Genomic DNA, 16,234 nt, shown 5'->3' on the forward strand with positions numbered 1-16,234 from the left:
CCCACTCAGCAGATTAACAAGAGTCACTGTGGACCATACATTGTAGATAACTTGTCATTGCCATGGAGCTCTGGCTTTTCTTTAGCAGCAGAAACCCTTTTGGCAAGGAAAATTGCAGATGGAACCCCAGTATGGAAACACCATGGAGCAGGGATGCACTGACAAAGCGGCCCAGAGGCCCTCAAACCCCTCATCCATGGCATGATAACAGGAGCTAGTCAGAACCTAAACTTGGGTTTGAATGCCAGCTCCGCCATATGCTAGCTGGTGAACTTAAGTTTATACTTACTCTACCTTGTGCTTCAGTTTCCTCATCTGTAAAATGGGAATGATAATATCTACCTCATATGCTTTCATATGAATTAAATAGATTAAATAAGATATGTAAAAGAAAGTATGAAGCTGAGGGCCTTGCACATATACATACGTAACTATACATGTTGTTACTTGCCATCAAATCAATTCCAATTAATGGTGAAATATACATATACATTTACAGATATACAAACTCTTAATAAATTCATGTGTATAACACTTACGCCTGCTGCTTCTCAGTGTTCCCCCACCAGATTTGCAAATGTGTTAGGATTAAGTTTGACTACCACAGTATCCCACGTTTAGATTTTTCAAAATGTTTTATGAAACTTAGGAAACTTGCCAGGGCTGTTTTAAGAATCTGCTTCCCTTCTCACAAAATGGGGGGATGACCTCTTTCACTTGGCTGTGAGAATTAAAATTATTGTTGTTGGGGGCCGTTGAGTCATTTTGACTCATAGTGACCCCACGCGACAGTAGAACTGCCCCATAGAGTTTTCTAGACTGTAATCTTTATGAAGTGAGGAGCCTTGGTGGCACAGTGATTAAGTGCTCAGCTGCTAACTGAAAGATTGGCTGTTTGAACCCACCAGCCATTCTTGGGAGAAAGATGTGGCAGTCTGCTTCCATATATATATATAGAGAGATTACAGCCGTGGCTGTAATTTCTCTGGGGTAGTTCTGCTGTGTCCTATAGGGTCACTATGAGTCAGAATCGACTCTATGGCAGTAGTTTGGTTTGGTTTAATCTTTATGAAGCAGATTGCCAGGTCTTCCTCTAGTGGAGCTGTTGGGGGGTGGCAGTTCAAACCACCAACCTTTTGGTTAGCAGCCAAGTGCTTAACTGTTGCACCACCAGGGCTACCCTGAATGTTAGCTATTGTTACTATGACGGCCCTGTTCGTAGAAGAGCCCAACAGATGTCAGCATAGGGTGTACTTTCCAGTAGGATTGTCCTGCACTGCAGCATAGGAAGGGGAAAGTTAAATAAATGGCACTGGTGGGTCCAGGGCCCCAAAGGGCCAGGCATCTTGTTTTCTGCCTGAATGCTCACCATGCTGTAGACAGTGTGAGGGAAACAGGAGGAAGTGATGAAGAGCTCATTGGTGTCTGCATAGAAATGCCCTGTGGGCCCTCCCTGACTGCCAAGGTCATTGTCACTCGGAGTAATCCATCTGGCTCGATTTCTCACTCAGCCTGATGGAGAACTAGGTCAGGCACCACTCCAGAGAGTCCCCAGATGCCTCTCGGGCAGAACCCACTGTGATGCTAGATTTAGAAAGCATTCCAGTTTTGTTAAGCAAAACGATAACAAATAAAGCCTAATTTTATTTAAAACTGCCCATAATGACAATCATTTATGTTTCTTTGTGTAATGATCACAAACACCAATTTACTGAAGACTTCCCTATTATGAAGGCAACATCCCAGGCAGACATTGTGAACCTTGAAAAGCCTGTCCATTTTTAGAACAGACTCTGCGAAAGTCATTGTAGGTCACAGCCCTTTGCTTACTGGCTGCTTTATTTGTCAGCCAAACCTGGCCAGTCAAAAGACTCTCGCCTCTGGGCAGACTCAGGTCTGTTGTTCAGTCTCTAATGCCCGCTGTAACTGTCGGAAATGAAAGGGCAGGGGGTGATGCTTAACTCTTGATCGTTTTCCTTGAGGAAACGTCACAGAACATAAATATCAAATATAATGAATGACTAATGAGGCACAGCAGTCCAGGGACAAGGACTAGAAGGCAGGAGGGGACAGGAAAGCTGGTGATAGGGAGCCCAAGGGTGAGAAGGGACAGTGTTGACATGTCGTGGGGTTGTTAACCACTGTCATAGGGCAGTATGTATAGTAACTGTTTAATGAGAAACTGTTTGTTCTGTAAACCTTCATCAAAAGTACAAAACAGAAAAAGAATTATGTGAGATCAAATTGACAACAGCAACTCAAAAGGTTTGATGGGAAGCCTAGGGGACAGTGAGTTGAAGATAATGGAGATGGAATAATTTGGAAAGGGATAGTGAGAATGGCACCACAACTGGGAGAATGTAATCGACGTCACTGAATTGTACATGCAGAAATTTTTGAAATGATGTATCTTTGGCTATGTATATTGTCACCAAATTTAAAAAAAAAAAGATCCTCCAAGGTCGAGAAGGGAGACTGTTGACATGTCTTGGGGTTGCTAACCACTGTCATAAAACAATATGTGTACTGATGGTTTAATGAGAAACTTTTTGTTCTGTAAACCTTCATCTAAAGTGCAATAAAAAAAAAAATTAAAAAACAAATATAATGAATGAACCCTAAAATATTACATTATTCTGGCCATTGATATGAAATCAAAAAGGAAGTTATACTGTGGACTATTCAAGTATCAAAAAAGTCCTTTTTCATATTCACATATAGCAAGAATAAACCAAACCAGTTGACGTCAAGTTGGTTCTGAGTCTTCGTGACCCCATGTGTGTCAGAGCAGAATTGAGCTCCATAGGGTTTTCAGCAGCTGAGTTTTGGAAATAGCACACCAGGCCTTTCTTCCAAGGAACCTCTGGGTGGATTTGAACTTCAGCCTTTCAGCTCGTAGCCAAGTGCTTAACGGTTTGCACCGTCCAGGAACTCCTATAGCAAAAATACACAGATCTTCTTTCATCTGACTCCAAGGGCACAGATATAAAGTCTCCATAAAGCAGCTCTCCATGTACGTCAGTCAGCAGCTGGTGTCACTGCTCTTAGGATCTAGGGTAGACAGGCTTGAAGTCTAATGCCCTGTGGAATTCTGTATGTCCTCCTCATAGTTCTGTCGAATCCTAGGGCTTATTTTTCTCTTCTGTTGAATTCTTGTTCTCCAATCTGAGGTTTTGCTTTTCCTTTTCTCTGCCAGACATCACCCCAGGGGACAGATACACCCTTTCTCCTTTAATCCCTCCCTGAAAATATCAGCCATCTCTTGGTAACAGACTTTTACTGGAGCATCAAAGGTAACACAGAGAGAAGTTACATTGCACTGAAAAAAAAAAAAGAAGTTAATTATTTTAGAAACTGTGTATTGACCTCCTTCTTCTTTGCAAGTTCTTCAGAGACACCTGCCAGCTCAGGCTTTGGCTTCTCCCTCTGGGTGTTATGCAGCCCTTTATCTCTCCCTCCCTATTTTCCTTTCATACCCATCTGTTCTGTCCACTCCTAAATTCCTGATCATTACATGAGCCATTCAACCATTTCCTCATCCCCTTCTCAAAAAAGAACTACTTGATTGTCAACTAGTAAGCTTTTCCTGCTGAAAACTCTGGACCCTCTCTTTATAATATACAAACACATGTATAATTTTGGATGTTTTTAGGGGATTTAGAATTTCCTAAAGCCCATCTATGGATCTCCTAAGTCTCCTAAGTGGACCGTTGGTTAAAACCCCTGAGGCAGACTGCTGAGACGGAGCCTGCCCTTCCAAAGAGGACAGAGCACCCTCTACGTCCTTGTCAGGCCTCATGGCTCCTTCCCCTCCCCAGACCACCCAAGGTACATCCTTAATGATGCTCACCCATTAGTTAGAAAAACAAAACAGGATTGACATAGCTGGCTGCTGGCTTATTATCAGAGGCACTCCCCAGTCCTGACGTATTTGGCAGGGATCAGATAACTTGAGAAAATAGCAGCTGCCTTTTCTCAATCACCCCATTTGGGCCAGGCCCTGGGCAAGGTGCTTTCCATAAGCTTCCCATTTAATCATGCCAGTGCCCCACAAAGTCCATACTGTTACCCCCACTGCAATAGATGAGGAAACCAAGGCTTCCCATAGTTTAGTAACTTGTCTCAGATCACATCTCTAATAGGTAGCCAAGCTGGATTTGACCCTAGGTCAGTGACTTGAACACCTGTACCTTAAACCACTATGCTCACTGTCCCCACACAGTTATGCCTGTCATAGTCTATATATCAGTGGAGTACACATGTGAAATAGTTGGGGTCGTAGCCAGATGAGTATAACCTTCCGTTTCCTGAGCTAACTCAGAACTTATGGTGTTTTATCCGTTGGTGTGTCTCTAGTACCTAAAGCAATGCCTGGCACATAGTGCCCAAAAAACCAAACGGGTTGCCATCAAGTCGATTCTGACTCAAAGTGACCCTAATGGACAGAGTAGACCTGCCACGTAGGGTTTCCAAGGAGCAGCTGGTGGATTCGAACTGGCAACCTTTGGTTTAGCAGCCGAGATCTTAACCACTGCACCACCAGGGCTCTGGCACATAGTAGGTATCAGTTAATATTATTTGAATGAACGAATGAATTTATCCTACAATTTATCCTATCCTACAAGGCTCAGCTCAAATACTACCTCCCTCAGGAAGCAGTCCCTCTCTGAATTCAAAACCCCCTCCTTCCAAGAGCTCCCAACACATGCTGGTGCCTCTATGTACCTTTATTTCATGTTGCCATGTTATAGATTTCCTCTGTGTATCTACTCCTTTACAAACTGCCTAAGAGGAGGAACTATATCTGTCTCCTCTCTGTTTGTCTCTAAGACCTAATGGGCACTCAGTAAATGTTTATTGATTTGAATACACAGTTGTTATTATGCTGCAGGGTAATTAGGATTGTGAATGTTAATTAGGATGAAATGAGTGTTAATTAGGATTACATTTGTAAAGCTGGACCAAATTTTGTTTTTGGTTTATGTTTTTTGTGGTAAATATATATACAGTAAAACCTGTGAGCCACAGCTTGATGGGACTGCCTTGTTTTTCCGGGTCTTACAAGTTTTCCACCTTTGACAGGGTGCAGTCTTGCCAGTTTTCTGTCACTCATTTTAGCAGAAAATATTTGAGTTTTCCTTCTCTGGCAGGTTTCTGCCTTACACAGGTTCCAGCTTTCGCAGATTTTACTGTATAACAGAACATTTGACATTTCAATAATCTTCACGTGTACAATGAAGTGACATTGATTATGTTCATCATGTTGTTCAATCACCACCCTTACCTGTTCCCAGATTATACCATCACCCTTAATAGAAGCCCAGTGTTCCCTAAGCTTATTTCTGTATACTTGTTTAGGGTTTTAATATCTATAATTTAGTGTTGCTATAGATTCTAGTAGCATTTACCTTTTCATCATTACCCCTCAACACTTACTAAGCATTGACCATGCTCTGGGTGTTAGTCTTGCTATTTTATGGACGTTAACTTTTTAACCACCATGTCCTTTGACACTGTACGCTGAGGTTGGCACACCAAGCGGGAGGCAAGACCCTAGATCATCCTCCTCAATGGCTCCAGTTCCCTGCTGTCTCACTCACCCCATCCTTATCCCCACCATATGGTCCATGGAGGATGTCCTCCAGTTTTCTACCATCATGCTCTCATCTTGCTTGCCCTGTTAAGACTCAGGGGAAGGAAAAGGACAGACAGACCTAGAAATTCAGGTGGGGGAAGGAAAAATGGAAGGCTGTAGAGAAGCAAAGAATGAAATGACAGAGTCTTCAGGGGCCATCAAGAAGAGAAGGAAGTGAACAGTGTGCCAGTGGCTTTCTCGTCTTCATTTCTTTGGGACTCCTTGCAGCTCAGGGGACCTAGTAGTAGTCTCATTTTTCGAGTGAGTAAACTTATATTAATGGAGGCTGAGCGCCTGCTGATTGGGATACGGGATCCAAACTCAGGACCGTCTGACCATAGACACCAAGGTTTTATTCTACGTTCTACCCCAGATCCTCACAACTGGACTGATAAGCAACATCATGCTAAATGGAGAAAATATTGACATTGTCAAGGATTTCATTTTACTTGGATCCACAATCAACACTCATGGAAGCAGCAGTCAAGAAATCTAACGATGTATTGCATTGGGCAAATCTGCTGCAAAAGACCATTTAAAGTGTTAAAAAGCAAAGATGTCTCTTTGAGGACTAAGGTGTGCCTGACCCAAGCTATGATATTTTCATTTGCCTCGTATGCATGCGACAGTTGGACAATGAATAAGGAAGACCAAAGAAGAATTGATGCCTATGAATTATGGTGTTAGTGAAGAATACTGAATATACCAGGGACTGCCAGAAGAATGAACAAATCTGTGTTGGAAGAAGTACAGCTAGAATGCTCCTTAGAAGGGAGGATGGTGAGTACTCTTTTCATGTGCTTTGGACATGTTATCAGGAGAAACCAGTACCTGGAGAAGGACATCATGCTTGGTAAAGTAGAGGGTCAGGGAAAAAGAGGAAGACCCTCAATGAGATGGATTGACACAGTGGCTACATCAGTGGGCTCAAGCATAGCAACAATTGCCAGGATGGCACAGGACCAGGCAGTGTTACATTTCTGAGTCGGAACGAGCTCAGTGATACCTAACAACCACAACCCAAATGCACCTAATGCATAGCCACCATCCTTTTCTCAGTGGAGACTTATGTGATGCTGTGATGCTGAACAGAGTTCAGTGAATCTGCCAGGCTAAGACCAACTAGGAAGAAAGGCCTGGAAATCTACTTCTGAAAATCAGAAAACCCTATGGATCACAACAATCTGATCTGCAACCTGTATTCCATTGTGCATGGAGTAGCATGAGTCAGCGCCAACTTGACAGCAGCTAACAGCAACAACACCCCCACTGCACATGTTTTGGGAGGATTTTCTCTCTAGTCATATGTCTGTTAATACAGGACTCGAAAGAAATAGAAGTTGCAAATAGGCTGTGTTTTTCCAACACAAGATATGATAACATAATTGCAGTGTGGGGTAAGAGAGCAGGTGGGAGAAAAAGACGCCCAGGCTAAAGTTGCGGTCCTTCTAATTCAGCCATGCACCGATCCCATAGCAGCTCACAGCAGCAGGAGCAGCAGCAAACTGTAATGTAGCCCAGCTAATCCTGACAGCATTTGATAGGTTGTTGTGAGATAGGTATTTTTAGTATGTACATGTTACATATGAGGAAACTGAGGCACAGAGAGGTTAAGTAGCTCCCTAAGATCACAAATATTAAATGGTTGTCCTGGAATTTGAACCCAGATTTTACTTTTTGGGACCAGTTTTAGGAACGGCATAACTTTGGGTAAGAAAAAGAGCCAACCATCTATAGCGGTGGTTCTCAAAGTGTGGGCCCCAGACCAGCAACATCAGCATCACCTGGGAACTTGTAAGAAATGTACATTCTTGGGCCACGCCGAGACCTACTGAATCAAAAACTCTGGGGATGGGGCCCAGCAATCTGTGTTTTAGCAAAGGTTTCTGTTTGCATGTACCGTGGTACAGCTCCTTCACATGTTAGCTTTGACTGGAATCTGTTAAATTAGAGAATCTTTAAAATTTACAAATAGAAAATAGTTAAAATGTATCAGTAACAGTAGTGATAATAAACATTCATTTAGTCTTTACTATATGCTAGCCACCATGTTAAGCAATACTATGAAGTATAGGTACTGCTGTAGTAGGAATATAGAGAGGAAACTGAGGCTTAGAGACCTGAAGTGACTTGTCCAAGGCCAGCAGCTAGTAAGTAGCGAAGTTGTGACTTAAATCCACACTCACCTGACGACACAGTCCATACTCTGAACTGTTAACTCTTTTTGCTCTTTTGGTAAAGAGCTATTGAAGAATGAGCATCAATCAAAGTACAAGTGTTGTTTTTTTTTTTTTAATTTGAAAGAAGTATTTGAAAGGCAGATGATTTGGTTAAATTTTTTGATCGCTTCCCATACTCTGAAACAAGTGTTTATTCCCAGAGCTGATTACACCACATACCATTACTTCCTGAGTTCAAGGAAAAATGATGGTGATTATAGAACTTCCTGGCCACAGGGAGGCAGCACCAAACAGTGCAGAATTGCTCCTTGCGGCTCCGTTGGTTGGAAGGAAGCTGTGCTTGCTCCCTGGGAGCACGGTATCCCCCACACACAAATTCCCTTTTCCTTTGGCCACATGGATGATGGTGAAGCTGTTCAGATCAGAAATTAAATTAAAAAACAGCAGGATTGTCTAAGGAAGATTGTTTTAAAATAAATCCATTATAGTAATATAGTCAAGGTTCTTGTTTTCTTTCTTCCAGAGTGTCAAAGCAGTATATTTGTTGTGCTGTGGTGGTGCTGGCTGATTTGCATTTCTTAATCAAGAAAGATACTTTTATTTTTAGTGAGCTTGTTAAGATTGAAATTCATATGTTCTTGGACTCAGAGGAATAAAAGCATCCAGTATCCTTTTTACCTTCTTTATTGTTTGTTAATGAATTCTTTCGAGTATTGACAGATTATAGGATTTTGTAGGAGGCAGCTAGACACAGTGAGAAAATGTGTTCCTGGCTTCTAGTTCAAAGGGTTGTTGTAGGGGAAAAACATCACAAAGTTGAGTAAAGCAAAAAGAAACTTTTGTTCGGCATGTATTCAAAATGGCAAAAGTGGGAAGCGACAACCATGCTGCCAGAGCCATATCTGCCATTACAGAATCATCAGTATGTATTAACATCACAAATGGGCAAAACCATTGAAAGCTTAGCCTTTTCAGATTGGCTAGAAACTGTGATCCTACATTTTGAATTGTCGTTCTTAACAATCATTGGTACAGGTTTCAGGAGGGTCTTCATTGGTCCAACAAATTTTCTATTCACTAAATGCTAATATAAAAAGATAAGAGTAGAAAGCCTTTTGTGTTCTGTTTGATTGGCTTTATGTGAAAGTTTCCCTAAAAGATATTTGCCAAGATTATCTTAGCTATTGTCTTTATACCTAGTTGATGTTCCTTGTGAGCCCAGTTGATGTTCCTTGTGAGCCCAGCTCTAGCTGGGTCACATTCTCTATGCTCAAGGAGAGGGAATAATAATTCCAATATTATTTTCTAAATCAGGGTATATGACCATCCCCCTATGGGGTCGCTGTGAGTCAGAATCGACTCGACGGCAACGGGTTTGGGTTTTTTTTTGGTACAGCAATATTAATGTCTTGTAATATTGAATATACCATGGACTGCCAGAAGAGTGAACGAGTCAGTTTTGGAGAAGTACAGCCAGAATGCTTTTTAGAAGTGAGGATGGCGAGACTTTGTCTTGCTTACTTTAGACATATCATCAGGCGAGATCAGTCGCTAGAAAAGGACATCATGTTTGGTGAAGTAGAGGGTTAGTGAAAACAAGAGAAACCCTTCATGAGATACATTGACATGACGGCTGCAACAGTGGACTCAAACACTAAAGACTGTGAGGATGGCGCAGGACTAGGCAGTGTTTCGTTCTGTTGCACGTAAGATCTCCTCACAAAGTTGTTGCTGTAAAAAAAAAAAAAAAAAATTAGCATAGTGAGCGTATGAAAATACCTCGTGGGGTGGTGGTGGTTAGCAAACAAACATAGAACACGAGTGCGTTATTTGCATAAAAATACAGAGATCTACCTCAAGGGATTGATGTAAGGATTAAATGAGTTAATACCTTTGAACATTTGAACAATGCCTTCTTCTCTGTCCGATGAAGCAACTATGCTGTTCCTATTTTCTGCTGTTAAACTAGGCTAAGATAATATAAATGTTCTCTAAATCGAGTTTCCGTTCCTTTTTTGAGGTAGCGGTGGGGGGCGCACTGGAGGTGGTAGGTTTAGTACTGTTGAAACAGCAGGCAGTGAGGGTAGATTGTGACATTGTGATTTTACTGACTGGGGGTTATATTGGGAACCAAGAAGGAAGGGAGGTTAGTGATCTACACAGTCTCCATGGAGAAATAGCAGGGAAGGGGTTCTTAGGGGCTCAGACCTGTGAAGTCGTGGGTTGTAATAAAACAGTGAAGATATATGGTAGCGTGCACCTGTGGCAAATCTGGCATATCCACCTGGAGAAAAACTCAGTTTGGTCTGTAAGCTAAGGAAGCAGAGCTGCAGAAGGAGCAGGCCAGCCACCTAAGAAACAGCTTAGGTGGTGCCCAGGAGCCGACCCCAAATTGGCCACCCACCAGCGTTTGTGCCATGGCTTCCTCTTCACCAGCAAGGAGTTTCATAGCAGCATGTGCACATGTGCAAATGAAACGTGAGGCCATCTCCCAGAACCCTTCACCTGGACACCGGGTCCTGGGGAGCACTTGAGGTTGTCGCAAGGACTCCCTTCTCCTTTTGGTTTATTTGTAAAAGCACGGTATGCGCTGTCAGCAGAACGCAACTGTTCTGTGCTTTTGGATTCACAGCCTTCCACTCTAGAACATGAGGATGCTTTCAATGGGATGGCTATCCCAGGTCTTTGTCTTTGTGGTATTTTGGTGCTTTATCCCTTAAGAAAGTATAATTTACAGTTTGGGAAGGAGGGACCCAGTCTGGTCATGGGGGCCGGAATGGGGAAGATTGGACTAGATAGGATGTGGTCAGTTTAGGACAGTTTGCTGCGTTTCTTTAATATGAAGTTTAGTTTTGAACCCTTACAAATGCTCTTTGAGAGCTTGTCTCGTGGTTACCGTGGAAGCGTGGCCCCTTGTCTGCCCCTCATCTCCTGGGAAAGTGGCCTCTTTAGCTGACTACACAACTTGGTGGGGGGAGAACCTGGGCCACAGGGGGGATGAGGGACCCCAGCTCAGGCAGCTGGCAGCCCAGCAGCTCTGGCAATCAGTGGTGGGACAAATGCTACAGCCGAATCACCCTCACATGCACCACGAATTTTTTTCTCTACATCTTTGTATTGTTTACTTGCTATAATAGGCACATAATACTGTTTAAATTAAAGAAATAAACCCAAATAACAGAACTTTTTAAAAGGAAAACAAGAGGCATGATCTCAAATAAGACATTTCTAAATAATCAAAGGATAATTGGTGGTTGTGCTTTATTTAGGTGTCTCACAAATCCATTCCACAGCTTTTCAGCATTTGGTGCTAATAACACATATCAGAGGAACCTATTGTTACCCTGAGAAGGGTTGTTTTCCCCCTTCTGTCTCTGTCTCTTTCTCGGTATTAGAGAATACAATTTGCTTCATTGTTATTAGAAGCAAACAAAGGACTAATGTGTATTTCATTCATCCTTCCTTCATTCTTAACAAGTAACAAATCTCATGGGATTGCATTTCTGTCTATAAAAAGTTCGATTGCTAACCTAAAGGTCAACAGATCAAATCCACCAGCCACTCCTTGGAAACCCTGTGGGGCAGTTCTGCTCTGTCCTATAGGGTCTCTATGAGTCAGAATCGACTCAACGGCAATGGGTTTGGTTTTGGTTTGGTTGTAAGAGGTAATGGGAGCTCAGCAATTTTTATATCCATTAGCCCTATGAGGAGCCCTGGTGGCACAGTGGTTAAGTGCTCAGCTACTAGCCAAAAGGTCAACAGTTTGAATCCACCAGCCGCTCTACGGAAAAAGATGGGGCAGTCTGCTTCCATAAAGATTTACAGCTTTGGAAACCCTATGGGGCAGTTCTACTCTGGGTTGCTATGAGGTGGAATCAACTCGAAGGCAGTGGGTTTGGTTTGGGTTACTTAGCCCTATAATTCGACTTCTGGTAATCTTTTCTGAGGAAAAAATCTGAACACAAAAAAAAGCTAGGCAAGAGGATACTCACTGCATTTTTTTTTAATAGGAAAAAATAGGCACAACAATTTTTCAACCTTAGAGGATTTGTTAACTAAATTAGATGAAACATTGAAGATGTTTTAAGAATTGAATTGAAGATGCATTAAGAATACCTTGTAATGACCTGAGGGTTTTAGCATCAGTTGGTCCAGACTGACCTGTGGCCAGTGAGTCATTCATGCTCTCTGACTTTGTCTTCCAGTGTTTTGCTGTGCGCTCCCTGGGATGGGTCGAAATGGCAGAGGAGGACCTCGCCCCTGGCAAAAGCAGCGTTGCTGTCAACAACTGCATCAGGCAGCTTTCTTACTGCAAAAACGACATCCGAGATACAGTCGGCATTTGGGGAGAGGTAAGTGATACGTGTAAATAAATGGCAGACTTCTTTTCCTTCCACTTGTGTTTCACGAACCCCCACAGCTCTGTAAGACATGGCCCTGAGGGGCTCTGGAGGTGTTTATCAGGTGTATTTTCCCATAAGGCAGGGAGTGTAGCCATGGTGCACCCATGTGATTGTTCCGTTGGCACTGCCAGATCCCAGGAAGGACTGGAGCCCTGTCTAAACAACAGGTTCTTGACTTGGTATCTCTGTATTCCCCAGGGGATCCCTAGATGGGCTTTAAGGGCCCAGAAAACCCTAAACTTGCATGCAGCGTTGAGGGTACCAGTGCATACGGCAGTTTTCAGGGAAAAAGTCCCACGGCTCTAGTATGTTCTCAACGGGAATTGTGACCTCCACACATACACTCATGTCCCTGCTCTAAAAGTTGACAAATTATCCTTCCATAAAACTCGTCTTTACTTACAATCTGAAAATCCACATTATACATGAATTGCAGTATTGTTACCTCTATATTCTGTCTCTTCGGTGAAGGTATTCCGTTTTGAAATGTTGGTTGGGATAATTTCAGAAAGGGAAGTAATGAGTAAACAATACCAAACTTGTATAAAAATCACATCAACTGGGGAAAGCAATTTTTCCTCTGTATGCTGAGGCCTGTAGAATAAGCATATCAAGATAAGCAATATCTCAGAATATTGCTTGCTGCATAGATATGCTCCACCCCATCCACCCCCGGTTGACAGCATTAGAAGCAATGCTTTTTGATTGGGTTGTTGGGTTGTTTGGAATGCCACTCATATTTTATCCTGGCAGCACTGTCATAATGGGAGGTAGGTTGCCAAGGCTTCCCAGGCTGGAAGTCTGTCTACCTTAGAATTGTGCTGAACGACATTGTCAACCAGAGTTTTGGATCCCAAGCATGGGAGGAGAGGAGGAAGTACCTCCACCCCTTGCCCAAATTCCCAGGCTTATCCTTCCCGTCCAAATGATCCAGCTAGGATTTAGAAGGAAGGTTGGTGTAGTTTATACTGATGTGTGAACGACTGATAACTACCACCAGCTATATGCCTTTTTAGGAGAGCTCATTAAGATTCTAAAGGAATCTCCAATTGATGAGATTCCAACTTCAGAGAGAGAGCTTGGAGGGGGGCAGCCATGCCTGGAAGTCTGTTATGCCTTCCCTCCTGGTTATCCCCCCTAAGTTGTTCCTATTTTTCTTACCAGTTTCCTCTACTTCTAAAACCAAAATTCTTCCAGGCAGTGTTCCTAGTTCATAGTATATATACAAAGCGTAGCTCAAGAATGCTTAGGCTTGTGAGCTATGATTTTGTGGTACGCCCCACCATGCACAGCACAACTCCTAAAATGTTTGTTGATTGACTGAAAATGAATTCATGACTTTCAGATGTGTATCTCAGCTGTAATTGACGTCTGCATAAGCATTGGCTGTTCGGGTAACAAAAAACAATTAGCAAGGCTTTGCGTTGGTCAACCCAGGACCTGCACCTCAATCGTGATTAATCTGTAAACGGGCTAATTAAGAGAAAATTGAAAGGGTCGCGTGGGATAACAGGCGCTTGCTAAACGAACTTGGCAGAAGCCACGATTTGTTTTCATTCAGGGAAACTCCTACTTAGCCAGCCATTCTTGTTTTAGATCACAAGCTACACGTTGTCACTGGCTCTCTCCAATAATGCAAAGATTATCAGCAGAGTTAGCCAATGAAGACGACCTCTGTCGCCTTCAGGAGGGCCAGCTGTGGTTTCTAAGCTGTATCAGCCTGAAGGAGATGTGTCACCAGCTCAGTGAGGGTGGGACTTGCCCTCACTGTGGGTCACATCCTGCAAAGCACGTTTAGCATATTAGATAATGGAGGCAGCCAAGATGAAGCCTTTCAGAGTTTGTTAGTACCTGCGAGGTGTTTGCCACAAAACAGCCACAAGGAATGGAGCTGGGGACCACTGGGCAGAGTTGTACAGGGGGCTGCTCACTATGGGTCTGGCTGAAGATCTCTTTTAGGCTACAGTCAATGCTCAGTGAATGGTGGAAAGGGGCAAAGAGTGAGGAGAAGAGGCACTGAAGATCTCCAGGAGATCTCAGTTGTTGCAGATGACCTGGGACCTGCACAGCTGTCAGGTGCCCCAGCTCTCCAGGGCTCAGTGATTGTACTGCTGATGTGGCAGCCTCACCTAAAGATCAAGGAGCCCAGCCTTTAGCTGAAGTATGGAGTGGGTGAGGGGCTGCAGCCCACCACTGTAGCTGGGCTTCTCTCCTCCGCTTTGCCAACCCTTGCTTAGCTACTGACCAGTTCCCTAGCCTCTGTGAGGTGCCGGGAACCTGAGTCCTTCCCAGGACCTGCACCTCAATCGTGATTAATCTGTAAATGGGCTAATTAAGAGCAGACTTTGCCCAGGGTGTCCACAGACACAGGTCCTGCCTGCAGCAAGTGGAGTGAGCTGCACTTCCTCGGCAAAGACATTTGGAGGTCAGAGGCAGCATGCAACGTGTTGCTCGAGGCTCTGTGGAATCTCTTCAGCTACAACACTCTGTGAATAAGTATTTTCTGCTAGTGTTTTAATCCAGAAGTGGCTCTCCTGCCCTTCGGGAAGATTTTAGATCATCCTGGATCTCAGCTGAAGGCCAGGTTTAAGCCACAGCTTAACTACTCACCACAGAGGCCCTGACATACCCACCTCTACCACCCTTAAACATCAGGACTCACCTGGAATAATGTAATGGATGTCACTGAATTGTACATGTAGAAATTTTTGAAATGGTGTATCTTTGGCTATGTATATTTTCACCAAAAAAAGTCCTCCAAGGTCGAGAAGGGAGAGTGTTGACATGTTGTGGGGTTGTTAACCAATGTCGTAAAACAATATGTGTACTGACAGTTTAATGAGAAACTATTTGTTCTGTAAACCTTCACCTAAAGTACAATTAAAAAAAAAAAAATCAGGGCTGCATTCACTCTGAGAGCCTTTGAAAACCCATTGCTGTCAAGTCGATTCTGACTCGTAGCAACCATAGAAAACAAATTAGAACTACCCCATAGGGTTTCCAAGGCTGTAAATCTTTAGGGAGGTAGACTGCCAGACATCTTTCTCCTGCAGAGTGGCTGGTGGGTTCAAACCACTGACCTTTCAGTTAGCAGCTGAACGCATAACCATTATGCCGCCAGAGCTCCTGAGAACCTTTCAAGGGAACCTGAAACATTCTTCTCAAAGACTGCCAAAGAGCAGTTGTCTTCCCCATCCTGGGATTTGAAGACTGGCCAAAAAGCCTCCTTGTTCTTGCCCAGCTAGACTTCCCAGACTCAATTCCATGGCATCTGGGCTGCCAGTCACCTTCATGAGAGACAGCCTTTCAGTCGTACAGCACATGTTGAATGATTTCTTAATATTATGCCTGTGCAATTGCAGGGGTGGGTAAAGCTGGATAATGTCCTTGCCCTCAAGGAGCCAACATACGTAGGGAAACAGGACACCACAGCATGAAAACCTGAATAGCAGTGCAAGAGATGAAAGACCTAGGTATTGCCCTATATTGGTATTACTAGAGCACGCATGGAAACCCTCGTGGTGTAGTGGTTAAGAGCTACGGCTGCTAACCAAAAGGTTGGCAGTTTGAATCTACCAGACGCTCCTTGGAAACTCTATGGGGCAGTTCTGCTCTGTCCTGTAGGGTTGCTACGAGTCAGAATCAACTTGACAGCAACGGGTTTAGAGCTCGCATGTAGCTAAGGTATCACAGGCCTGGAGCAAGTTATTTAACCTTTGAGCCTCAGTTTCCCTATCTGCAAAATGGAAATAATAACAAACCGAGCTCTCATGTTGAGCAATTTCACGAACACCTTAAGCACATAGTGTAATGTCTAGCATGTAATAAACAATCATGTAAATGTTAGCAGTTGATAGTTCCAAGGAGTGTCATGAAGCTTTGCCTGCTATTCGCCAGGCAAATCACACAACTATGAAGTGCTGTAAAAGTTGAGACAACAGAGACATAGGTGTGGGTCTGGCTAGAGAGGGAGGCGTAAGGAGAGAGGGGTTTCTGAGGGGTACGCCAAGCATGGG

General features: G+C 43.4%; 1 protein-coding gene across 2 annotated transcripts in view; it reads left to right on the top strand.

The window, feature by feature from the left end:
• The window catches only part of APBB2 (amyloid beta precursor protein binding family B member 2), a 196,740-nt gene that overhangs the window by 103,481 nt on the left and 77,025 nt on the right, over positions 1 to 16,234 (top strand). For both annotated transcript variants that reach the window (XM_023738920.1, XM_023738919.1), the window contains exon 5: positions 12,021 to 12,167. In XM_023738920.1, the coding sequence (XP_023594688.1) occupies positions 12,021 to 12,167 (147 nt within the window). The remainder of the gene's footprint in view (positions 1 to 12,020; positions 12,168 to 16,234) is intronic.

This window comes from Trichechus manatus, unplaced genomic scaffold (assembly GCF_000243295.1).
Source record: "Trichechus manatus latirostris isolate Lorelei unplaced genomic scaffold, TriManLat1.0 scaffold00126, whole genome shotgun sequence".
NCBI classification, from domain to species: Eukaryota; Metazoa; Chordata; class Mammalia; order Sirenia; family Trichechidae; genus Trichechus; species Trichechus manatus.